Source organism: Cynocephalus volans, chromosome 12, assembly GCF_027409185.1.
Source record: "Cynocephalus volans isolate mCynVol1 chromosome 12, mCynVol1.pri, whole genome shotgun sequence".
NCBI classification, from domain to species: domain Eukaryota; kingdom Metazoa; phylum Chordata; class Mammalia; order Dermoptera; family Cynocephalidae; genus Cynocephalus; species Cynocephalus volans.
Window position 1 is genome coordinate 12,657,029 of NC_084471.1, and position 25,302 is coordinate 12,682,330.

Consider the following 25,302-nt stretch of genomic DNA (forward strand, 5'->3'; position numbering starts at 1 on the left):
TGGGTCACTGGGGCCCGCAGGGAGCACCGTCTGGGAGCACCAGCCCTTGACCGCAGCAGGCGGCTCATCTGCTACTGACCTGAGCAAGGGCTTGCCCTTCTGGGGCCTCAGTGTCCCCCAATAGACTGCCAGCTCCGGCACTTTCCTTCAAGCTCAGGACAGCTCCTTGGTGGGGCAGCAAAGGGCAGAGGTCGTGGGAGTCTTCTCAAAGATGGGGGTCTGGTGTGACACGCGCGCCGTGTGGTGTGACACTGTGTGTCGGTGTGACGCGTGCGCCGCGTGTCGGGCCGTGGCGGCTGCGCCGGCTGCGCGTGTGAGGCGTTTGTGCCGTCGTGTGCACGTTGTGTGCCTGCGGGCTGAGCAGCGCGCCCCGCGCGGGTGGGCGTGTTGTGGGCGTGTTGTGGGCGTGGGCACCGACGCGCGTGGCCCTCGGAAGGTTTGTCGCGGCGCGCGGGAGGGTGTGAGCCTGCGTGTCCCGCCCGGCTCCGCCCCGAGCCCCGGCAGGTGTGGGCGGGCCACCCGGACCCCGCGGAGCCCGGGCCGGGACAGCCGGCGGGAAACAGGAAGCGGGGGGACGGCGCGCGGCCGGACGGCGGGGAGGGCGGGCGTGCGGGGCGGCCGGGCGGCCGCGCTCTCGGCCCGGTCCCGGCGGCGATGTGGGGAGGCCCGGGCAGCCCTGGCGGCCGCGGGGACGGGGGCGGAGCCGGGGGCGCCGCGGGTCCCGCCCCCCTGCTCCGGCGGAGCCGCCGCCCGAGCGCGGACCCGGGAGGCCGAGCCGGCTGCGGTGTGCGGGGTGAGTCCCGGCCGGCCGAAGGGCGCGGGGCAGGGGGCCCCGGGGGCGCCCCGCGGCGGGTCCCGCGGGCGACGCCCCGCCGGGCGATCTCGGCCGGTGCACCCCGCCCCGGGGGCGTCCCTGCCGACCCCCGTGCGCTTCTCGCCCGCAGACCCCGAGGACGCAGCCATGCCGGGCAGGGCCGAGGCGGGGGAGGCCGAGGAGGAGGCCGGAGCCGGCTCGGGGTCCGAGGCGGAGGAGGACGCGCTCTGGGAGCGGATCGAGGGCGTCCGGCACCGGCTGACGCGCGCCCTGAACCCGGCCAAGCTCACGCCGTATCTGCGCCAGTGCCGGGTCATCGACGAGCAGGACGAGGAGGAGGTGCTGAGCACCTACCGCTTCCCGTGCCGCGTCAACCGCACCGGTGAGCCGCGGGGGCCTCCGCGGGCGCTGTCCGGGCCTCCCCCGAGGCCTTCCCCGGGGCCGACCGTGCCCCGAGCGAGCGCAGCGCACAGCTGTGCAGTGCGGGGCCAGGGCTCTGCTCCTTGGGCCTCGGTCGCCACATCGGAAGAGTGGGCTGGCTGGGTGTGCCCACCGGCCTGCCTCCTCGTGAAGCCCCTTTATGGCCCAGCCCGTCTTGGTGTCCGCCCTGGCGTCGGGGTTCTGTCTGCTTTGGGGTTCCTTCCCACTTCCTGGGCCCACATTAGAGCAGAGGGTTGGTTGGATGTGGTTGCCGGTGCGGCTAGGCCTGGAACCTCCTGGTCACAGCTGGTGGACTTGGCATCTTTCCTGTGCCCTTTGATCTCCCTGGTTCTCTTTGCCCCCTCCTCTGTGTGCCACACACTCCTTGGAGAGTTATTTTTCCTCAAGTGCTCAAGACCCGTCTCAGCTTTAGGAGGGTCCCCTCTCCTGTAGGGTGTATCTTTGAACCAGAGCTGGCAAAGGAATGAGGTTCTAATGGAATTTCAGGCATGGCGAATGGGAGGATTTATTTTTGCTTTGGGGGTTTGAGGGGGCTTCTCTGTGTCATTGAAAAGGGCAGTCTGCATTGGCTGACCCTGCATCTCTGTGCGTGTGTGGGCGGGGGGTTGTTTTTGGGGAGTGGTTGAAGCACAGGTGGCATAGGGGGTGTCTGGCTCTCCTGGCAGTGGCAGACATGCTTGCCTCCCTGATGTGTCAGGACAAGCCCCTGTGTGTGTCACTGGCTCAAAAATCTGGGGAACGTGGGCCCTGGGGCATGATGGGGGAAGAAGCAAGCAGGTGCTGGGGGAAGCCCTTGACCCTTGGGCACATCACCCACCACTCCCCAGGGCGCCTGATGGACATCTTGCGCTGCCGTGGCAAGAGGGGCTATGAGGCCTTCCTGGAAGCCCTGGAGTTCTACTACCCGGAACACTTCACACTGCTCACGGGCCAGGAACCTGCCCAGCGCTGCTCCATGATCCTCGGTGAGTGGATCCACAGTGAGTGCTGGTGCCTTGGCCACCAGTACAGAGGTTCCTTACCCCATCCCTGTCAGGGAGGCACTCCCATTATCTCTGTAGAACAGATAGGGAAACTGAGACATGGAGAGTCTGGAGGGGTTTACGCAGAGCCCCACAGTAGGCCAAGGGTGGGGCTGGGATTCTAATCCAGTTAGTCTTGAGTTCAGAGCTCACATGCTTAAGATGGCTTTCTCACTGATCTTCTTCTCAGACATGATATGTCTGGCATACATGGGCTTACAGTTTCTTATATAAAAAATTCAAAGGCTCCAGGTGATTTTAGAATAAAAAGAGTTCTTTACTTCTTCCTTCAGCTCTGCTCTGCTGGTAGCAGTTTGGCAAATCTTTTTTTTTTTTTTTTTGCATATATTCACACACATATACACTGCATTGGACTATATGTGTTGCTCAGTGTTTTGCTTTTACTCAGAAAAAGCTGATTTTAGTAACTCTTCCATATCTGTTACACATATTTTAAGTGACTGCATAATGTTCATTAGTGAAGTTATGACATAATTCATTTAATCCGTCCCTTGGTGATGGACATCTAGGTTGTTAACAGTTTTGCAGCATTGCAGTGATGTTGAGAACATCCTTGTATGTGCAACTTTGTACAAATATGTGTCGCAGGGGGAGAGATTCTGAGAACAGAATTTCTTAAAGAGTTTGTCTTTTAAATGTTAAATCAGCATACCTCCTATCAGCAGCATATGAGTGCCCATTTTGCAGTACCCTCATGAATCCTGGGGATCATTTTAAAACATTTTTGCTGGGCCGGCCCGTGGCTCACTTGGGAGAGCGTGGTGCTGACAACACCGAGTCAAGGGTTAAGATCCCTTTACCGCTCATCTTTTAAAAAAAAAGTTTTTTTTTTTTTTTTTGCTAGTCTGATATCTAAAGAATAATATGTTATTGTTTTAAGTTTATATTTCATTGAGTGATGTGGTTTTTAAATTAGTAAACCTTGGGCAAATCACTTGACCTTTCCGTTCCTTAGTTTTTTTGTCTTTAGAATGGATACAATAATAGTATCTGCCTTATAGTGTTGACATGAAGATTAAATGAGTTAATATGTGTATCTAGCAAAAATAATGAAGTCAATAGATGTTAATGAATACTGTTATAATTATTGCTGGTGAGTTGGAGCATATTTTCCTGTGTTTATTAATCATTTTTATTTTGGGACTTGCCTATTGATAGTTTTTGCCTATATTTTCATTTGGTTGCATGCCTTATTGATTTGTAGGAGCTCTTTATATATTATGGCTCTGAGTCCCTTGTTATATTTGTTCTCTTTTCTTCTACTCTGTTGCTTGTCTTTTAACTTTTTTTTTTTTTTAAAAGATAACCGGTAAGGGGATCTTAACCCTTGACTTGGTGTTGTCAGCACCACGCTCAGCCAGTGAGCTAACCAGCCATCCCTATATGGAGATCCGAACCCATGGCCTTGGTGTTATCAGCACCACACTCTCCTGAGTGAGACATGGGCTGGCCCCGCTTGTCTTTTAACTTTATTACAGCTTTCGTTTTTCAGAGGTTTAAACATTTTTATAAGAATTTTTCTATCTTTTCTGTTTTAACTCCTGAATTTTGTACCTTGTTTAGGAAAGCCTTCCCTACCACTAAATTACAAAAATATATTACAGAATTTCCCTTGAGTGTTTTTATGGTTTGGGTTTTTTTATGCGCTCTACTATCCCCCTGGATTTTATTTACCTGATCTGACTCTTCTCTCTCCTGTTCCTGCAGATGAGGAGGGGCCTGAGGGCCTGACTCAGTTCCTGATGACAGAGGTGCGGAGGCTGCGAGAAGCTCGCAAGAGCCAGCTGCAGCGGGAGCAGCAACTGCAGGCTCGGGGCCGGGTGCTCGAGGAGGAGCGGGCACGGCTGGAGCAGCGGCTGCGGGAGCAGCAGCAGGCACAGGAACGCTGCCAGAGGCTGCGGGAGGACTGGGAGGCGGGCAGCCTGGAGCTGCTGCGGCTCAAGGATGAGAACTACATGATCGCCATGCGCCTGGCACAGCTCAGTGAGGAGAAGAACTCGGCTGTGCTGCGTAGCCGTGACCTGCAGCTGGCAGTAGGTCCTGGGGAGATGGGCAGGAGAGGGTGAAGAAGGGGCAACTTTTGCAAAAAATGATGGTTATATGGTAGTCAGCTTGTGTCCTGGAACTACTATTGCTGGCTATTTGACCATGGACTTGTCTTTTCAGTGCTCTGTGCACTTATCTCATTGGTTATGACTATGGTTCTCAACGGGGTGATTGTGCCCATGCAGAAACATTTGGCCATGTCTGGAAACATTTTTGATTTTCACAACTAGGGGGGTGCTACTGGCATGTAGTGGGTAGTGGCCAGGGACACTGCTAAACATCCTACAGTGCACAGGGCAGCCACCCATGACAGTTATCTAGCCCAAAATGTCAGTAGTGCCGAGGCTAAGAAACCTTGGGTTATGCAGATTCAGTGAGGTAAGGACACAGAGTTTGAGCCATGGACAGTGCCTGGCATAGAGCCAGTGCTAAAACAGATGTCATCATTATCCATTGGTGTTGATATTGTTATCAAGTGCTGTTGGTGTGCCGCACAGGTTACGTGCCTCACGTCATCTAATCCCATCAAAGCACCATGCACCAAGTTCTCATTTCCAAGTACAGAAGCTGAGGCTCAGATAGGCGAAGGGACTCGCTCAGTGTCCAAAGCCAGGAAGCAGCACAGCCTGGATTTGAACGGGGTCTGCCTGATGCCAGCGCTGGCGTCCTTCCCATGATGCTGTCCTGCCTGCTGCCCGTCTAGTGAAATCCCACCTAATCCTCTCCAGCAGCAAGTGAGGCCTCTTATAGGCCGAGAAACAGAGCCTCACTTTCTTGGTTTCTTATTGGGACTTAGCATGGGGATAATACTGGTATTTGGCTGCTGCAGAGAGTCGTCCCAAGGATTTAATGAGCTGATCCATATCAGGGGCTTAGCAGTGCCGGGGGCACATAGTAGCCTCTCTCCAGTAATACTGTGCGAGGTTCCACAGGGATTGTGACCGTGGGGTTTGCAGCCCCTAACCCTGTGAGCCTCGGCTGTGGCTGCAGTGTTGTGGGTGGTGGTGGTGTCAGTAGATGGTAGTTGGTAGGTGTGAAGTGGTGGGTGTGAGTGCTCCAGTGTGCCAGTGCCTGGGTTTATGCACACTGGGGAGGTAAGCCCTGATCAGGGGTGCTGTGCCCACAAGTTGAAGGGACTAGGCTGCCAGTCCTGCTTGAGGGTGTAGGTGGCTGGTTCAAGATTGTGAGGTGACCATGAAGCTGTTGTCCAGGGCCCCGTTTGGTGTTTGGAATAAGATGGAGGCTTTATGAGGGGTAGCAAGCAGGGTCAGGGATGCAGGTCTGCTGTGCTGCTAATGAACCATGTGGCACTGTGCCTCAGTTTCCTCATCCTCAAAGTGGAGGTGATGGATGAGGATGATATACCAATTATAAGGCTCCCTGTGTGCCAAGCATGGTCCTAAGTGCTTGCCACGCACAAACTCCTTTAATTTTCCAGCATCCCTATATTGGGGTGGGTGCTACAGTCTCCTCCATTTCTGGATGGGGAAACTGAGTTACAGAGAGTTTGGTTAGAACACTTTCCCAGCGTCCTGAGAGTGAAGAATTTCCCACTTTTCTCTCCGCACTGCTGAGGTGTGGTGGGTGGCAGGTGGGGAGACTGGGGTCCATTGTCTTCACCAAGAAGGGCCCCTCTTTTTCTGAAACAGACATGGGGCTGGCTGTGAGTTTCTCTCAGAAGAAAGAATCTGTAGCTCAGAGAGGACAGTGCGAGGGCTTCTGGCCAGGGGGTTGGAGAGGCTGCAGCTGGCATGGCATGACTTGCCTTTGGGTTGGCTGTGATTGTGAGTTGGGTCCCCTTAAGTGGTGGGTGTGCAGATGTGACTGGGAGATGTCCTGTGTGTACTGCTCTCTGGGGGATGCTGGGACAAGGGAGGGGGTTGGAGAAGAGGCCATTGGAGTGCCTCTGTGTGTCTGCAGATCAGCTGCATGTACACATAGTATGTCTACCTGCGGAAAGGTCATCTGCCACTAGGCAGATCATGGCTGCTTTTGCCCACTTTAGGAAGTAGAGGCTAAGGGTAAAATTAAATTAATAGGTGACATTTTGTTAAACTTAGGTACTGTAAATTTGCCTTAACTCTTTGGAGCTTTTCTGTTTCAAGATTAACAAAGGCGTTGTAGATGGGGTATTAACAGAACAGCTGGTAGTGGCTGGCTTGGCAGCCTGTGTCCCCTCCACCCATGAACAGGTGTGTGTTTAATACCGTGTTTTATAAGGTGCAAATTTAATGAGCTGTTATTTCTAAGTAACATAAACTTAAGGTACCAACACTATAATTTAGTGCTAAGTGAGTTTGTACACCAGGGTTAAATGCATCCATCTTTCCTGGTGTTTGGTGGAGACTCCCAGGTGCCCTGTCCTCTGAGCTCATCGGGGAAGTGGGCTGGCCATGGGTCAGGCAAGGGGCCATGGTGTATGGCTGGGGTTTGCTGGAGAGGGTGTGACTACACTTGTCCTTGTAACTAGCTGTCTTTCTGTAGTGGTTCACAAAGCATGTTTTGTGAGCAGAAAGGAATGCGGGAGTCAGGAATTTCTGTCTTTTGCGGAGGAGGAGTGGACTGTTAATTTGTGGAACTGCCTGCCCAGCCTGCACACCCCTCTGTGTGTGTGTTTGTGTGTGTGTGTGTGTGTGTGTGTGTGCGCGTGTGTGTGGTGCCATTCTAGGCTCTGAGGGCTGGGGGACTAGCAAGTCATTTTCCAAGAGAGGCTAGGGCAATCCTAGGGCACCAGATGCTGGCATGCCTAAGTGTAGCACCAGAGGTCATTGTGACCTTTTCCCAACAATGACTTCATTTATGGCCTGCCACCTGCTGCTATGCTTATTACTGTCTGGCCACCTCAGACCCTACATGAATTTAGAGAATAACTCTGGCCTAGTATACCCATAATCCAGCAAACTTGCCATGTGTATCTGTTCTCAGTCAGGGACCATCACACACCTGCCTACCCACCACACCTGGCCAGCCTCTGGCTGCACACACTGAGCTGGTGACTGGTAAGGGTTCTGGGATTTTATTTAAAGTTGTAAAGACAGCCACGGTCTTATCTGTGGCAGCTCTCCAGCCTGCCTTCCACAATTTAAAGGCCTCTGCCCACCCACTGTCTTGTTTGATTCCTGCAACAACTTTGGGAGGCAGGTTGTGGGGAGAGGGATTGACTGAGCGCGTTTTACTGATGTGCAACCTGAGACCCTGCGGAAGTAAGTGACTTACTCAGAATGCAGAGACTAAAAGTGGTAAAATTGAAACCTGAACCCTGGACATGGAGCTCTTGTAGGGGGTGAATCAGCAGCCTAACCTTTTGGAGCACAGGCTCTGTTAGGAATTTCTTTAAGGGAGAATCAGACCCAAATCTGTTTCATGGGTGTGTGTTGAGCTGGGACATTGGGTTGGAGGGGGACATCCTGGCTCCTGGGCTGGGTGAGAACCTCAAACGTATGTCCCCCCTCCCAGATCAGGAGATTGAGGCACAGAGATGGGCATGACTTGCCCAAGGCCATGCTGAGTTAGAGGCAGAGCTGGGCAGACCCTGGAGCCCTGTCTTTGCTGCAGCCCTCCTCCTCCATCATGGGTGCTGGACTATGGACCATGCTGCAGTGTCAGGGTTGTGGGACGGACAAGCGTGTTATGATACAGCTCGTCTGCCTACAGGTCCTTGGAGTGGATTCTTGCTACCCCCTTTCCTTCCTCATCCCTATTCATCCCATACTTGCCCAGCCCATCCCTCCTTCACAGACAAGTCTGGAGAGGACTCCCACTGAAGCCCCTCTGGGAATCTGGGAGGCAAACAGGAGTGAGGGCACGGCCACCCCACACCCATCTGGTGACCTTGCTATTGCTCCTGGTGTGTCCCTCTCTGGGTTGACCTATGTCTTGGGGTCCAGGTGGACCAGCTCAAGCTCAAGGTGAGTCGGCTGGAGGAAGAGTGTACACTGCTGCGAAGGGCCAGGGGGCCTGTTCCTGGGGCTGAGGAGAAGGAGAAGGAGAAGGAGCCGGACAGTGTGGACCTCGTCTCTGAGCTGCAAGCTGAGAACCAGCGGCTGGCGGCATCGCTGCAGGAGCTGCAGGAGGCCCTGCAGCAGGTACAAGGGCCGGTGCTGGTGGCCATGTGGGCAGGATCAGACTGGGCAAGCAGACCCTCCTGCTCCTTGCTTGTCTTTCGGAGGCCTGGGAGGCTAAGGATTTTAGAATTGGGGATCTGAGCTCTAGATGGAATCCTGGCTGGCTCTTGTCTGAAGCTCTGGGCTGAGGGTTAGCACATGGCTCTCCCTGGGTGTTTAATCTGGGGTCTGTGGGTGGCCTCCAGGAGGTCTCTGAACTCCCTGAATCTGTGCACTGGATTTTATGTGTGAGCATTTTTCTTGGGAGAGGGTCTCCAGCTTTCCTTGGATTTGTAGAATTCCTGCCCCTGAAAAAGTTGAGACCCTTGACGTCTGAGTGGCCCTGGGACTCTTGGTGTCCCATGGCAGGTCAGTGGTGGTGTGGCCTGCCTTCTGGCCATTGTTCCACACACCAAGTGGGGGAGGGGAGCCAGTGGAGCTCATTGGGAATGCTGGGCTGGGGTGTGGGTCTGGGGGCTGCATCTTAGGCCTAGGGTCCACCTGCTTGGGCCAGACTCAGCCTCTTGAAGACCCTTTGTCAGAAAGGTGGGAATGGGCCTTGGAAATAGCCACCAGTCTGCTGCCCTGGGCAGGGGCGGGAGGCCTGTGCAAGAGAGAGTGGATCTAGTTCTTATTTAGGAATAAGATCCTGGCTGAACTTAATCAAGCACACCCTCATCCACTTACCTCCTTTATACCCCAGATGCTCCCTGGAGGGTGGGTAGGGCTGGTGGGGCCACGCCTGCTTCACAGATGGGAAACCCAGATCCAGGGAGGTCAAGGCCCTAGGCTGAGATGGCAGAGCTGGTAAGGTGGTTTCTGAGGGCTGAGAGCTGCGTGTCCCCCTTCCTCCCCACACTCAGGGTGGGCCCAGGGCCAGATGCTGAGGCTGCCCTGAACTCTGATCCCCAGGAGGCAAGCCGGCCGGGGGCCCCGGGTTCTGAGCGCATCCTCCTGGACATCCTGGAGCACGACTGGCGGGAGGCACAGGACAGCAGGCAGGAGCTGTGCCAGAAGCTGCATGCTGTGCAGGGCGAGCTGCAGTGGGCCGAGGAGCTGCGGGACAAGGTGGTGCCCTCTTCCCCTGCCTCCCCAGCCCCCACCCTTGTTTTTTTGGTTTGTTTTTTGTGTCTGGCCAGTACAGGATCTGAACCTTTGACCTTGGTGTTGTCAGCACCAGGCTGTACAAACTGAGCTAACTGGCAAGTCCCACCCTTCTTAACCACCTTCTGCTAATGCCCAGATCTTGGGGCTGGGAGGTTGTCAGGCCTGACTAGTTTACTTCAGCCGGCCTTCCCCAAGCATCTACTATGTGCAGCACTGTGCTAAGAACAGTGCAGGCATTCGTTCTCAAATACTGATGGAGGCGCCCTTCTAGACGCTTCAGACACATCAGTGAACAAAACAAATGTGCTGTTGCTGTGGGGGGGGCATTCTCGCAGGGGAGACAAGAGTGCGCCCTGCACCTAACCCTAAGTCAGTTATTTCATGTGGCAGAAGGTGATTCGTGCTGAGGGAGAAGCAGGGCAGGGTAAGGGGGCAGGTTGTAGTTTCAATGGGGAGGCCAAATTTGGCCAGGTGTTGTCATGATTATCATTATTCCCATTTTACAGATTAGGCAGCTGAGGCCCAGTGAGGTCAAGTCAGTGGCTCAGACCACCCTGCTGGGGAGGTGGGCACTTGTTATTGGGGCTCACGCTTCTCTCACTGCACTTGCTGGACACCTGCTGGGTAGCTCCCCCGCCCTGGGTCCCCAACCCTGTGGTCTGAGCTCAGCCCGCCCCACCCACAGTACCTGCAAGAGATGGAGGACCTGCGGCTAAAGCACCGCACGCTGCAGAAGGACTGTGACCTGTACAAGCACCGCATGGCCACTGTCCTGGCCCAGCTGGAGGAGATTGAGAAGGAGCGGGATCAGGTGAGCTCAGGCTGCTGTGCGCGAGGCCCTGGTCCAGCCACTGGTTCTCGTTTGGGGGAGATGAAGAGGAACAGACAGGACTAGAATTGTAAAAGAGATTTTAAGAGTGCACTGATGGGTTTAGGATGGGGCAGGTAGGCTGGGGGGCCACAGACATGGACCTTGAGCACTCCAGATACCAACCTTACACCCTGAGCCCACTTGCTTCACCCGAACTCCCAGGACAGTCAGGAAAGTTGGTCCTGGCATCCTTCATTTCTGAATCCCTTCTCTCCATATCAAGGGCAAGGCTGACACAGGGGAGATGCTTGCAAATATTTGCTGATGAAGACATTCTCAAAAGTTTTGGCTCCCAGTCCCTGGGCACCATGGCCCTTGTCTCCTGCCAAGGCCAGGAGATGGGGTGGGCTGAGGACCCTGGGCCAGTCCCCCAGCTCTCCTTGAGTGAGGCTTCCCATGTAGGGGGGACGGCAGGAAGTTTTTGTTCTTGAGCAAGTCTGAAGTTAGAGGAGTTGGAGTCTATACATTAGAATGGGACTCATAATCCCTCTGGTGGGCTTGGTGACTGTGCAGATTGGGGCGTCATCCCTGGACATTCTGATTCAGGTGGTCTGGGGCAAAGCCTCAGAATCTGCATTTCACCAGCCTGCCCCCAGCTCCCTCCGAGGCAGTGAGTGGCAGGTTGGGCCTTGGGCCCTCTCGGGGATGCTGATCTTCACTGTGGGGAGAAGTGCTGTGGATGCAGTGGACTGGGTTTCACTCTTGCTCCTCCACTAATTGGGATGCGGTAAATGAAGCCCCGGGCACGTGGCAGATCTCATGGAAGAGTTTTAAGTTGTTCTTAGTGAAACAGTGACAGCCTGGGCTCTGCAACTGGACTGCCTGGTGTGAATCTCAGCTATGTCCCTTCTGGCTTCGTTTCTCCACCTGCAAAATAAGAATAATGACAGTATCTAAATTAGTGTGACGATCAAATGAGCTGATATGTAGCACAGGGCCCAGCACCCAGGAAGTGCTGTCGTTCTTGTTGCATGCCGCTTCTTGAAGTCCAAGGCCAGCACCAAGGAGCTGTTGCAGCTCCCTCAGCTGCTGGCTCCCCACCTGCTCTCCCCAGGCCATCCAGAGCCGTGACCGGATCCAGCTGCAGTACTCCCAGAGCCTCATTGAGAAGGACCAGTACCGCAAGCAGGTGCGGGGCCTGGAGGCCGAGCGGGATGAACTACTGACCACGCTCACCAGCCTGGAGGGTGCCAAAGCCCTTCTGGAAGCACAGCTGCAGCGGGTCCAGGGTGGTTCCTGCCTCAGGGTGAGCCGGGTCAGGGTCCAGGGTCCTGGTGGACAGGCTGGGTTCCTGGCAGGAGCTCTTGGCCAGGGCTGGGAACGTGCTGGACCTGGAGAGAAACCTCAGCCAGGGGTGGGATCATGGGGGAATTAGCAAGAGCCTCTGCTGGGGGTGGGAACACTTGAACCCAGGCTGGGGGTAGGGGATGGGTTGGTGAGTGGGATGGGGGCATGTATGAGTTTCTGGGGTTGCTCCTGGAACACCAGAACAGTTCGAAGCCTGGTTTTGTATACACTTGGGGAAGTCTGGCTGCCCAAGGGCCTCCAAACATCTTGAAATGTAAAACATGGGTCTCAGAGACCAGCTAGTCTAGTCTAACATCTAAAAGCCCCTTGTAAACCAGCAGGTCTCATCCCCTCCATTGCACAGGGCCTGGAGAGGGTCAGGGGCTTGCCCAAGGTCACACAGACAGCCAGCACTGGAGCCGGGCCCCCAGATCCTTTATAAGTCAGACGCTAGTCCTCAGGCTGCTGCCAGGAGCTTTGCCTTTTTTTTTTTTTATCTTGGTTTGCTTAAATGTGAGCTCAGGAGGCCTGGGAGGATAGAAGAAGGAAGCATGAATCCGATTTCTCACTTTTTAAAACCCTCAGTGGCTTTTTTGCTCTTATGTAAAGACAGAGTCCCTTATCATGCCCAAGAGGCCCTGCAGGTTGGGTCCCGCCTCCCTTAAGCCTGGTTCTATGGTTCTCAGCTTTTAAATTTCTGGAATGTGCCACAGTCCTGCCACTGGGCCTTTGCACATGCTGTTCCAGTTGTCTGGACCATCTTCCCCAACTGTCCCTACTTAGCACCTACATATGCTTGAGTTCTCGTGCCTCCAAGCTGGGTGGGGCCTTCACGTGCTTCCCATGCCTGGGACACCTTCCTTTTGCTGTAATTGCAACTTTGGGTTATTTTCTTCATCTGTCGGCTGGTTTACACTTTGTGCTCTCCTGTAGGCTGTGAGCTCCGTGAGGGCAGGGGTCTGGCTCTCGTGCTCCAGCTCTTTCCCTGTGCCTGGCATATGGTGGGTGCTCAGTATGTGATTGTGGTTGGCCTGGGCTCAGCAGTGCTCAACTCCAGCACACCCCCCACTTCTTCTTCCAGGCCTGTGCCTCCTCCCACTCCCTGTGCTCCAACCTCAGCAGCACCTGGAGCCTGAGCGAGTTCCCCTCCCCACTGGGAGGCCTGGAAGCAGCTGGGGAGGCAGCTGTCATGGGGGGTTCTGAGCCCCACACCTCGGTAAGACACCCACCCCACACCAAATATGGGGGGATGCCAATAATATTTGTAGTCATATAATTACTAACATGTAGAATACTTTCCAGTTTGCCAGTGGTTCCATTTCACAGGTGAGGACACTGAGGCCCAGGGAGGCCAAGTGCCTTATTTAAGCTCACTCAGAGCTAGTTTGGTGCTGGTGCTGGTTCTGGGCCTGTTGGTGCCAGGAGACCTGGGGAGCCACTCATACACTGTAATCTTGCAGAGCCTACTCCTCTGCTGCGGACTCTCAGTCTCTTCTGTGGAATGGGCACAAATTAGGTGTGTTGAGGTCTGGGAAGGTGCTGGGCATTGGGGGTGACCCAGGCCCTGTCATGGTGTTGTAGGAGGAGGCCATAGACAGCGAGAAGGAGATCAACCGGCTCTCCATCCTGCCCTTCCCCCCGAGCGCTGGCTCCATCCTCCGCCGGCAGCGTGAAGAGGACCCCGCACCCCCCAAGAGGTACACAAGCTGGGAGATAGCAGGAGAGGCCCAGGGAGGGGTGCTGCTATCTCCTGACAGCCGCCTCCCAGAATCCCTGACGCCAGGGTCAGGTCCAGGCCATCCCTTCCCTTTACTGCCCTTAAGCAGCTGGAGCTCTGGAAACCCAGGCCCAGTGGGTCATAGAAGTCAGCAAGGTTGGGGTTAAGACAAGGGCAAAGGGCAGAGTAGATTCAGCCCCAGCCGGGCATCCTGCAGGAATGTCACAGGTCAGGCCTTGAAGATCCTAAACCCAAGAGGAAGCCTGATGGTTCAGGACTTGGGGGTGCAGAGAATATTCCAAGGGGTCACAGACCTCAGTTGAGAAAGCTGGGCCCCCTGTTGGGGCATCAGCAGCAAACACGGGCCAGAAAAACCAAGCCATGTCCACTGGAGGCAAGACCAAGGGTGAGAGAAACCCTGCCTCCACCCCAGAGGTGGTCCTTGATTTATTCCTTTAGAGACTGGCACTGGGAGGCTTGGTCTGAGTGATCCGCCATGACAAGGCGTGGGATGGGGAGGTCAGGGTCTAGCTTGGGAGGCATGTCCGGGAGCTACCAACGACTACTATAGCCAGTGAGGGGGAGATGAGGGGTGAGAAGTCGGGAGGCTTCCAGGAGGAGGTGGCATTGAAGGAGCTACCTTACAAGGACAGGCCAGGGCATTGTAGGTGGAACAACACATGGCAAAGGCCAGGATGTTAACTTCTTGCCCTGTGAGTTTAGGGGCACTGGGTGGCACAGGTCCCCTGTGCTGGGGCCTCTGCTTTAGGTCTGGCCTGAATTTGCTTGGGGGCTGTGGGAGCTTCTGGTAGCCTGGGGGCAGGAGGAGGGAGTGGGGCCGAGTGCCCACTGTGCCTCATCTCCTGCCCCCTCTCCCCCGACCCAGGTCCTTCAGCAGCATGTCGGACATTACAGGTAACAGCCCTCAGGAGCTCCAGGGGAGGCTTATCTGGGGGAGTGGCTTTGCAGCCCACCCGAGACTCTGCCCTTGGCCTGTGTGCCCTTCCTTAAGGCCACGCCATGCCCCTGGCTGGGAAGGAAGGCTCTGCTTGGGAGGCCCCTGCGGGATTTGGTTCAAGCCTCTTACCCTGAGCCCAGTCCCGGCCCTCACTGCTGTTCCTGGCTGTGCTGCAATGGGCTTCTCAGTTCCAGCCCACTCTCTCCCTCTTCCAGGAAACTGAAGGATTGCCCTAGTATGCCCTGGTCCAGCTCTGAGCCTAGTGGGTACCATGTGCTCCTGGGGCCTCAAACCTGCACATCCCTGGGCTCGAGGGGGGCTCAGCCTCTCATGGGCCTTGACCATACCTGTTTCCCAGTCCCAATCCCTGAACCTTACTCTTCCTCCCTAGGGAGTGTGACACTTAAGCCCTGGTCCCCTGGCCTCTCCTCGTCCTCATCCTCTGACAGTGTGTGGCCTTTGGGAAAGCCGGAAGGCCTCCTGCCTCGGGGCTGTGGCCTGGACCTTCTCAACAGGTACCTCAGCTGCCTGGGGTGGGTGGAGTGGGGGTGAGGGGGGCGGGCTGGGTCTCATATTGGGTGAGAGGGTGAGCAGGGATGAAGCGGGAGGGAGCAGGGTAAGCCTGTGCTTCGTGCAACTCCTGAAACAGTAAGGTCTTCAGACACTGGCAGAACTTAGATTGAATCCTGTCACCACTGTTAATCATCTGTGTGACTTGGCCTGGTCATTTCACCTCTCTGGGCCTCAGTTTCTTTAGTGGCTAAGGGGGGATGATGCTGTCTTCTGCATGTAGGGGTTTTGATGTCCGTGGCTCATATAAGTAAAGCACCCAGCTCTGTCAGGCATGCAGTAGGTGCTTATCAAATGATAGATTTTACTTATAGGCTGTGCTTGTCCCAACATCTTTCTTGCTGGTCCTCCCCAGCTCTGAGCCGTTCAGCTAACCTTCCTGCTGTGGGTGGGGCTGGGCCACCACGGTAGCCCCCGTAGTCAGGCCGGCCACACGCCCATAGCAGGAGTCACCACACACATTAGCACAGAGTGCACTGCAGGCAACGTGACCTGTTAGTGTTGGCTGAGGAGCTGCCCCTCTTCTCACTTGCCAGTGGTTCTAAGGAGGGGTGGGGGATAGGGAGGGCCATGGTAAGAATGTGGCCTTTGGACTCAATGTGGCCATGGAGAGGGAGCAGGTGGGGAGAGTAGCCGTGGAAGAGGGGGCAGGCAGAGGCTGTCCAGGGAGAGGTCTGGAGTTTGGCGGTAACTGGAGTGACAGGAGAGGAGGGTTGAGGAGGAAAGGAGGAAAGGTGGAAGGTGAGGCTGGGCTGAGGCGTGGTGGGCCTCATGAGCCAGGCTGGGAGAATTGGCTGGTACACTCTGGGAAGCCTGGGAGGCTTTGGCTGTTATTAAATGCAAGGCTAGCTGTTGGCTGCTTTACAGCATTCTCTCTGTTCTGGGAATTGGCATTATTATGAGTATCCTTGTTTCAAAGAGGAGGAAACTGAGGCTCAGAGAGGTTAAGCAACTTGCCCAAGGTCACACAGCTGGGAAGTACCAGGGCCATGTCCGTGGTGATCTGATGAGACTTGGGTTTTGGAAAGGGCTTAGGAAGCACTGAATATTGGAGCTAGAATGTGCGGGTGCTGGGTGCAGAGGGACAGGTCATACAACAAATCAAGGCAGAGCAAGACCAGGGGCCTCCTGCTTCCTGAAAGCAGCTTGGCCAGGCCAGTGTCCAGGCCCCTGCCCCCACCCTCAGCCCCGGCAGTGGGCCAGTGCGACATTGTTTCTGCCTGTGCAGGACGTGCTTCTGGGGGAAGGGATGGGGCGCCTCCCTTCCTGCTTGCCTCGGCCCTTCCTCCCTTCCTCCAGCTTAGGCCTGTAGCAGGGGTTCTGGCTGCTGTCCAGGGGGCGCCAGGATGCAGCAGAGGGAGCAGGAGGCTCTGTCCTGGCCTCTGCCCTGGCCCCATGATCACGTGGGGCCACCTCTGCTGTCCATGCTGTTCCTAGGGAGGAGAGAGGTGGGAGAAGAACACAGATTGGGGTGGGAACGGGGGTGGTGGACTGAGAGAGAAGAGGTGGACAGGCAGAGAGGGAGGTGAGACCCCAGTGGTGCCTGGGTGGAGCCACTCCTGTGTGTCCTGGGGCAGTGTCATGGTAAGGTGGGATAGAGCAGGCTTTGGAGCCATCTGCATGGGCTCAAATCCCAGCTCTGTCACTTGCTACTGTGGAGCTTTGGGCAAGTCACTTAATTTCCCAATGCCTCAATTTCCTGCTTTGTAAAATGGGGTCACAATAATGCTTGTCCCTTAGGGTCATTGTGGGGGCTCCAGTGTTCCTTCTAGAGTGCTTAGAGCAGTGCCTGGCTCAGAGTGAATGCTAAACACACATTAGCTTTTAGCTATTATTATTGTTGCCCATGTTGTTTAACTCTCAGGGCAGCTTTGCAAGGCTGGTATTTTTAGCTCCTTTGTACAGATGAGGACACTGAGGCTCAGAGAGTCGGGAATTTGTCCCAATCACAGGACACTTGGTGCTGGCATTGGGGATTACGAAGTGCCTTCCTTCTGTCCAAATACTTTTAATCTCCCATTCATGTTGAGTACCTACTGTGTGCTGGGCACTGTGCGGGGCATTTTTCTGCCTCTTTTCCATTTCCCGCCCATCTCTTCCCCTCAGCCTCTTGCTGCCTGCTCTGTTGGCCCTCTGGGGGAGTGACTGTGGTGCTCCTGCCCTTCTCAGTGCCTGGGGACTGGGCAGGGGATGATGGATAGTGACAGTGGGGTGCTGGGGCAGGATGGAGGATGGACGGACAGATGGCGGGGCAGGGAGACAATGGAGGAGCGTCACGGGGGGAGGAGAGGTAGGGCAGAGAGAGCGCCAGAGCCCTGTGGTTTTATCTACCTGCACTGTCTGTGTGCTCCCCTGACCCTCACACCCTCAGTGGGAAAGGGCTGCCTCATTTTATGGATGCAGTGACTGAGACAAGCAGCCGGCTCATTTGTCCAAGTCGAGGTCACTGTTTACCCTGGGGTTTGGAGCCCAACTGTGTTGCTCCAGCCACACAGCCACTGGCCAGTATACCCAGGCCAGGTCTCAGGCCTCCTGACGTGCCCAGGCCCTTCCACGCCACCTTGATGCAGCCAGGACAGTTGGGGCTGCCCTAGCCCCTCAGCCTGGCTCTTGGTTCTGACTGAGGGAGCAGGGGCTGAGACAGGCTTCCTGGGGCCAAAGCTTTCTGCTCCCCAGGGGTGCTGATTGGGTTGAGGTCCTTGCAGCCTCCATCACCCCAGGCTGGCAGCAGGGGGCAGTGTGGCCATATCTGTATTCAGCTGCGAGGGTGCATGGGGAGGCCTGTCAGGGCCAAGGCTGCCTCTCCAGCTGGGCCACACCTGCAGACCCTGGCCTTACCACCTCTCCATGACCAGGGGGTCATGGAGGGGACTTGGGGTCAGTTTGTCTCTGAGCCTGGCCACAGGGCCTCACCACTTCCCATCTAGGGACAGGTAGAACCCTGCCACGTGGGGGTCCTTACGACTTTGCTGTAACCGTCAGTGGTGCCCACTGCTCATGGGAGGAAGGCCAGATGCTTTCATGCTGTACCCTACACAGGCTGGCTCTGGGAGCCACTTCCCAGGGTGTTAAATTAATAAGGGCAAGGAGCTTAGCATGGTGTCTGGCATGTGGGAAGCACCCATTGTCTACTGCTACTGTTTATGTTGTTATTAAATGCATCCTCACATCCGGTATTCTGTCCTTTGTGGCTTTCCTCCTGCCCCTCCTTCAGTCTGGAGTGCCATCTCCTTTCTATCTGTCACCAAAGTATTTTTACCTATCACTGAGGTGTAGCCCAGGGATCTCTTCCCCTGGGAAGCCCCTCCCCTCTGTGCTCCCACTGCCAGCTGTAACCATCTTCTGACCTGTGCTGTGTTCTCACGGCGACCTCCCTCCCTAGACTGTGAGCATAGCAAACATTTATTAGTCATCTGCTGTGTGCCAGAAACTGGTTTGGTGCTTGGGATACAGAGCTGAACATGAAACAAAAGGGAAAATGCAAAACCGTGGCAGGTGTGGTTGGTGTGCTCTTGCCCCAAACTCCACCGCACCATGCGCCCAGGGTACTGGGAGGGAGGGGCCGCTTTTTTCTTGAGCTTTGAAGGAAGAGCAGCATTTTTCAGGTGGAGAAGAGGGGGATGGGCATTATAGGCAGAGGGCACATCAGACTTGATGGCCTGGGGTGGGAGTCATGGCATACTTGGTGAATGGAATCACTGTGGTTCCCCAGGAATGTGGAACTGAATCAAAGTCCTGATTGGAGTCTAATTTCCAGCCGCCTTCTCCCTTCTCAGGTCTTTGGCCATCCAAGTGTCTGGCTGGAGTCCCCCAGGGGGCCCAGAGCCCCAGGACAAGAGCCCAGATGGCCTGTCATTCCTTGGGGACGGATGGTCAGGGGCCGTGGTGCGGAGGGTGTTGTCTGGTCCTGGGTCAGCCAGGATGGAACCACGAGAGGTGAGGCCCCTCCCACTGAGCTGGGAGGTGGAGTCAGTGCTTCGGCCAGGGTGGGGCACCTTCTGACTGGTGGAGCAAGACCACTGGGCAGAGCTTCTGGGGATTGGCCAAAGGAGAAATAGGCTCTGTGATTAGCTGTGGGTTGCCCCGCCTCAGCCAGTGTTAAATGAAGTCTGACTGGGCATGGACTGGGGGTGGGACAGACTGACAGCACCTTGACAGATCCCAAGACCAGAGAGGAGGGAGGCTGGTTGGGGACCAGTGGGCGAGAGCAGGGTCTGACTGGGCTGGGCAGGGCATGTAGCCTGTGAGGTGGGGGCATCTGAATGATGAGGCATGGTCAGCCCTTCACTGGTCTTCCTTGAGCCCCAGGGCATGTTGTCCTTCCTGGGAAGCTCACTTCTTTCCCTCCCTGCCCACGTTCTCTCCCAGCCTAGGGCGGAAGCTGCTGGCCTGGAGGGGGCATGCCTGGAAGCTGAGGCCCAGCAGAGAACCACACTGCACTTCCTGATGGACTCCAGTGGTAAGTCTGGCCTGGCGGAGGGCCTGGGAACTCATGAATCCTAGGAGGTCAGGGTCAGGGCAAGAGAGGGCTCCTCCAGCCTGTGTGTGGGTGGGAGAATCAAGGGCCCGGGAAGGAGACGGCCTTGCCCCATCATTCATCTCCTGACCCCTGGCCCTGCTGCCTCCGCCTCTTGTCTGTTTTTGTTTCTTTTCTGTCCTCTCCTGCTCAGCAGCTTACAGTGAACAGAGCACTGCATTAGAAGTCCAAAGTCCTGGGTTTGAGTCCTGGTTCTGCCCCTATTGGGCTTGGTGGACTTGGGCAAGTCTCTGCCCCTCTGGACCTACATCTGTCACTGTAAGAAGGGAACAGTGGAGTCCTGGCAGCTCAGGCCTCGAGAGGGCTGTCTGTGGCCCCACTAAGGCTGATTCTGGCCTCACTGTCCTCCTCTTGCCCTCCCTGCTGCCCCTTGCTCCATCTTTGCCCAGCCTGCCACTCCTTCCATGAGGCCCTAGATACCTGGGCAAAGGGGCTGGGCACTGAGCCCTTCTACATTCGAGCCAACCTCACCCTGCCCGAGCGGGCAGATCCTCATGCCCTTTGCGTGAAAGCCCAAGAGATCCTACGGCTGGTGGACCCAGCATACAAGCGGCGGCAGGAATGGTTCTGCACCCGGGTTGACCCCCTCACTCTGCGGGACCTGGACCGGGGCACTGTGCCCAATTATCAGAGGTGATGCAGAGCCAGGAGCCTGGGGACAGGGTCCCACGGGTAGTGGGGACTGGGATGGCGGCTCTCCTTTCTCCTGCAATCCCTCACCATCCTCTGGGACAGGATTTGGGTTTGAGAAGAGGAGGGGCTCCCCTTCTCCCTGCAAACGCATGACACGACTCCCTCCCACAGAGCCCAGCAGCTCCTAGGAGTTCAGGAAAAATGCCTGCCCTCCAGCCGACACCGAGGCCCCCGCAGTAATGTAAGTAGGGCTGGGCAGGCAGGGAGAGGGCCTGGGGAGAAGGGGATGCCAAGGGCGGGGTCCAGAAGGGAGAGGGCAGAGTTCATTCTCTGGCAGCCCTGGGGGAAGAGAAGAGGAGGCCCCCCACCTCACTCCTTCACCGGGACTTAATTGATCCTCTACTATGTGCTCAGCAAACAGAAGAACCACAGAGCTCACTGTCCAGGGTAGTTGAGAGATAAATGAGGTAGAATGTGCCCGATGCTCAGGAGTATGCTTGGCACGTAGTAAGCATCCAACAAAACAGCAATCGCATTGCCTTCTCCAGTCCCTGGGTAATGGCTGGGCTGGGTGACCATCCCCACTGTGCACATGGGCGAGTGAGGCTCAGAGAGGTTAGGCAAATGAAGAGGCCATGTCACTAAAGAGGGGACTGAGAGCCTGGGCTCTGGAGCCAGACTGTCGGGCTTGGAATCCCAGCGCTGCTACTCATCAGCCAGGTGACTTAGGACAATCACTTGAACCTTAGTTGAGGCTGTGTGTCCTTATCTGTAAAATGGGTGTAGTGATGCTACCTGCCGGTACATGGCTTCAGTGAGTTAATGCTCATCAGAGGCTTAGTTAGTGTCTGCCATATTGTGGGTATTTGATACCTGTCAGGTATAATTAGTGCTTTTGTTACTGGTTTCATTAATCTTCTTACCCAAGGCTATGTTGCTAATTCACTGGAAGAGACCCCAAAGTTTGTCTCTTACGTGATATTAGGTTTCTCTGGTCTCTGGGCCTGTCTGCCATTTGTAAAGTCGGAGGTAGACCTAAGGCTCCTCTAACTGGCTCAGATGGGCTTGGGACCCTAGGCCCCATAGGAATGGCTGCTCTCACCTGCCTGGGGGGCTGTGCTGAGCCAGGCAGGGGCAGGAGAGGGCCTGGTGGGGAGGAGCATCTTGTGCTGGCCCAGGGTCTGCCGGGGAACATGGACAAAGATGGGGCCCAGCCTGCCTGGGTCTCGTTTGCTCTCCTCTCCCTGGGGTGGGGGGGCGGGTGGAGCTGAGTTCTCAGGTGCTCTGCTTTCTTACACCCTCTCTAGCTAAAGAAGCGAGCCTTGGACCAACTGCGGCTGGTGAGGCCCAAGCCGGTGGGGGGTCCTGCAGGGGACTCCCCGGAGCAGCTGCTGCTGGAGCCCTGCTCAGGTGAGTGTGCAGGTGTAAAGGTGTATCCCGTGTTGCTCACAGTGTCCAGGGGTGTGCACATCTGGGTGTCCTGTGGCATTGGTGGTCCCTTTGGCTTGGAAGGGCCTGTTGTGAGGGTTCCAGTGGAGGGCAGGGCCCATGCCAGGGCCTGAGAGACAAAGCTCCCCCTGGTGGGAGGATGGGCTGCCAAGGTTGGGGGAGACCCTGCGGGAAGGTGCATGTGTGCAGGACTGTGACTGCGGTGCATATGAGTTTGGGGGCATGCATGAGCGCAGGCCTGTTCTTGTCTGTCAGAGCGTGTGTGGCTGTGCTCCCACGTGTGTGGAGGCAGGTTCTACAAGGACCCCAGAGGGGGCTCCTGGAGGCGGCAGGGTGAGGCCTTAGGGCAGATCAGGGAGAAGAGACTGGGGGAGCCCAGATGAGGGAGTAGTTATTCTGGGGGGGCAAGGGAGAGGGGGGCTTGGGGAGGACTTCCTGGAAGAGAGATGGTTTCAAGTGGGGCTTTTAGTGATGAAAAGGAGTTTGTTCCAGGCAGAAGGCATAGCTCTAATGAAGGCACAGAGCCATGGCTGTGGGTGTTGTGTTTGGAGGATGCTGGGTTCAGCAAGTGAGTACTGAGCACCACCTCTGCTAGGCACTGTGTCGGGCACATGCAGGGCCTGCTCTCAGGCAGCTCACTATCTGGTGGGGGAGGCGGAGGCTATCACACTGTGGGCATAATTAGAGAGTGAGAGGTGAGCAGTGGAGAACTGGGTGCCGTGAGCACAGGCTGTGGGTGCTGCCCGTCTGGGGCCCAGGAAAGTTGTGATCTGGGCTCTGAGGGGAAGAGTGCGGGTTAACTGGGCTGAGAGGTGCAGGGGTGGGGCTTTGGGCGGTCCCAGGGCATGCAGAGGCCCTGTGATTGGAGGCAGCTGAAGGGAGAGCCAAGGCAGGAGTGGGGTCTGTGGCTGCCAACCTCCCAGGCTCTCTAGCAGGACTATGTCATCCAGTGGAGGATGTGGCCTTTTTCCTGAACACCTGTGAAGGTCACTGGTGTGTTGAAAGCAGGGGAGTTAAACGATCCGACTTTAGTTTTAAAACCTCTCTCTGGCTGCTGGGTGGAGAATGACCTGTAGGGGGCAGGGGTGAGGCAGAGGATCAGGGAGTAGCCTAACTCGTGTGTGTGTGTGTGTGTGTGTGTGTGTGTGTGTGTGTGTGTGTGTGTGTGTGTGTGTGTGTGTGTGTGTGTGTGTGTGTGTGTGTGTGTGTGTGTGTGTGTGTGTGTGTGTGTGTGTGTGTGTGTGTGTGTGTGTGTGTGTGTGTGTGTGTGTGTGTGTGTGTGTGTGTGTAGCCAGAGAGAGAGAAGGAGGGGGAGGGGAGGGGAGGGGGGAGGGAGAGAGAGAATACACGTGCACATGTGTGTGTGCCGCGCACAGAAGCAGCAGGAAAAGGGCGGGTTGGGGGTGCAGGGGAGAGGGTGATGTTTTTGAGTATCAAAGGGGCTGGCTGCCCTAAGAACGAGGATCTGGGACCCTGCCTGCACCCTCATCCCTTCTGCACCCTCATCCCTTCTGCACTCCTCCCCTACCGCAGAGCCAGAGCGGAGCCTCAAACCCTACAGCCTGGTGCGGCCACTGCTGGTGTCTGCCCTGCGGCCCGTGGTGATGTTGCCCGAGTGCCTGGCACCTCGGCTCATTCGCAACCTGCTAGACCTGCCCAGCTCCCGGCTGGACTTCCAAGTATGCCCAGCAGGTGAGCCTGTACTCCTGGGGAGGGGAGGGCTTGGTGGCATTCTGGGGCAGCCAGGCTCACTGGCCCTTCATCTCTGCCTCCTCTTCTCCCTCTCCCTCTGCAGAAAGCCTCTCTGGGGAGGAACAGTGTGCATCCTCAGCACCCGGAGCCCCCAAGGCCCGACCTGCCACCCCTGGACTGGGCAGCAGGATCCGTGCTATCCAGGAGTCTGTTGGGAAGGTAGGTGCTGGTAGGGGGCTAGGCTGGAGAGGGGTGCTGCCATTCTGGGCCTGAGAGCCAGAGTCTGAATGCAGGCCTTGTTCTGTTGCTCACTTGCAGGGTGACCTTGGGCAAGTCCTTTTGATCGTGTGGCCCTCGGTTTCCTCAGTTGTGATATGGGTGGGTTGGGGCATACCATGTGGGTCATCCTTGAGCTGTTTGGCTCATACATCTTACCTATACACCCTTGTCCTTGAACTTGCCACTCTCTTGGGAATTTGCTGGGGGCTGTTGGGTGGTGGGTGGTGGGCAGGGTGGGTTTAGATCTATCCTCCAGATGGGGAGGGCCAGAGGGGGGAAGTGACATTTCTCCAGGTCACCCACTGAGGCTGCCAGGGTCCCTCTGGGTGGCAAATCAGGACTTGCACCTGTGGGAGGCTGTGACATGGGACCCAGGGTGGGGGCAGAGCATGGGGAGGTTGGTGTCTCTGGGCTGGGGTATGATGTGGCCTTGGTCCTCCGAGAAGAAGCACTGCCTGTTGGAGTTGGGTGTGCGTGGCGTGCGGGAGCTGGTCCAGAATGAGATCTATCCCATCGTCATCCACGTGGAGGTGACCGAGAAGAATGTCCGTGAAGTCAGGTGAGGGGGGTGGGGGAAGTGGGCAGGGCCCTCAGGTCTCTCTCTGTCATCTCTTTGTTGCCGTCTGTCTCTGCCAGTCTTCTCTCTCTGACACTTCGTATCTCTGTCCATTTCCCTCTGTCGCTCTGTCCATCTTGGTCCCCCACTCTGATGGCTGCCTCTCTCATCTCTTGGCAGGGGTCTGCTGGGCCGGCCGGGCTGGCGGGACTCGGAGCTGCTGCGACAGTGCCGCAGCTCGGAGCAGGTGCTCTGGGGGCTGCCATGCTCCTGGGTGCAGGTGCCTGCCCACGAGTGGGGCCACGCGGAGGAGCTGGCTAAGGTGGTGCGCGGCCGCATCCTGCAGGAACAGGCCCGCCTCGTGTGGGTGGAGTGTGGCAGCAGCCGAGGCTGCGGCAGCAGTGAGGCCTGAGCGTCCCACCCCATACCTGTGGCTTCCTCTGCACTTCTGAAGCCACTAGCCAGCTGGGACGCTGTCTGTGGTGGGACGGGCTCTCCCCGTCCTGAGCCTTCCTAGACCCTTGGACTCTCAGACATGGGGCCCGAGTTTGTCACTGGCTCTGCCGAGCTTGGGGGAGCCCATGGGGCAGAGCTCGCAGCGCCCCTGTACTTGCTGCTGTGGGCCTTCCCGTCTGTCCCTCTGCATCTCCACGTTCCCACTCGTGGGTCTTGTGTGTGTGTCTGCGTCCTCTTAAACGCACACCCTGGAGTCTAAGTTCTCACACCTGTGCACAGGTTTGCACACCCAAGTTCTCACGGGACAGGCTCAGGTCTGTCCTTCTACTGGGGCACACGAGGTCTCCCGTTCCTCAGCCTCTTCTGCTTGCAGGAGCCCCGAGCCTGTCACTGAGTGGCTCTCACCTGTCCACTCACATTTCTTGTGTTTACTGCCACATGTGGACATTGTGGTTTCCCTTCCCTGATCCACTGTCTCCTGTACCTTCATGTCTTCTCCTCCCAAGTGTGTCCGTGGTTCTCTCCTGTGTAAATGCCCTGTCCCCCCCCGACACTTGGCACTAACATGCGTGTGTTCCTGGTAAGCACACCAGGACCACATTCTCACAGCACCTTCTCCCTGCCCTGCGCCGTGCCTCTCAGAGGGGCAGGGGGAGGGGCTGGCTGCTGTGTCACCAGAATGTATGGCTCATGGAGTATTAATGGGCCTTTTACACACAGAAGCTGCACATTATGGAACATTA

The 25,302-nt window shown here is 56.4% G+C and overlaps 1 protein-coding gene across 1 annotated transcript; it reads left to right on the forward strand.

Moving 5' to 3' along the window:
• The first annotated feature begins 770 nt into the window (after positions 1 to 770).
• CARD10 (caspase recruitment domain family member 10) lies at positions 771 to 25,302 on the forward strand. The gene is made up of 21 exons (XM_063075543.1): positions 771 to 793; positions 945 to 1,196; positions 2,083 to 2,220; positions 4,006 to 4,331; positions 8,232 to 8,429; positions 9,360 to 9,515; positions 10,240 to 10,365; positions 11,480 to 11,671; positions 12,794 to 12,928; positions 13,294 to 13,409; positions 14,316 to 14,344; positions 14,779 to 14,902; positions 18,734 to 18,893; positions 19,326 to 19,416; positions 19,884 to 20,127; positions 20,299 to 20,368; positions 21,435 to 21,537; positions 23,110 to 23,268; positions 23,372 to 23,487; positions 23,994 to 24,106; positions 24,284 to 25,302. Exons 2-21 carry the CDS (start codon positions 962 to 964, stop codon positions 24,513 to 24,515), a joined length of 3,063 nt encoding a protein of 1,020 aa, XP_062931613.1. The 5' UTR covers positions 771 to 793; positions 945 to 961; the 3' UTR covers positions 24,516 to 25,302.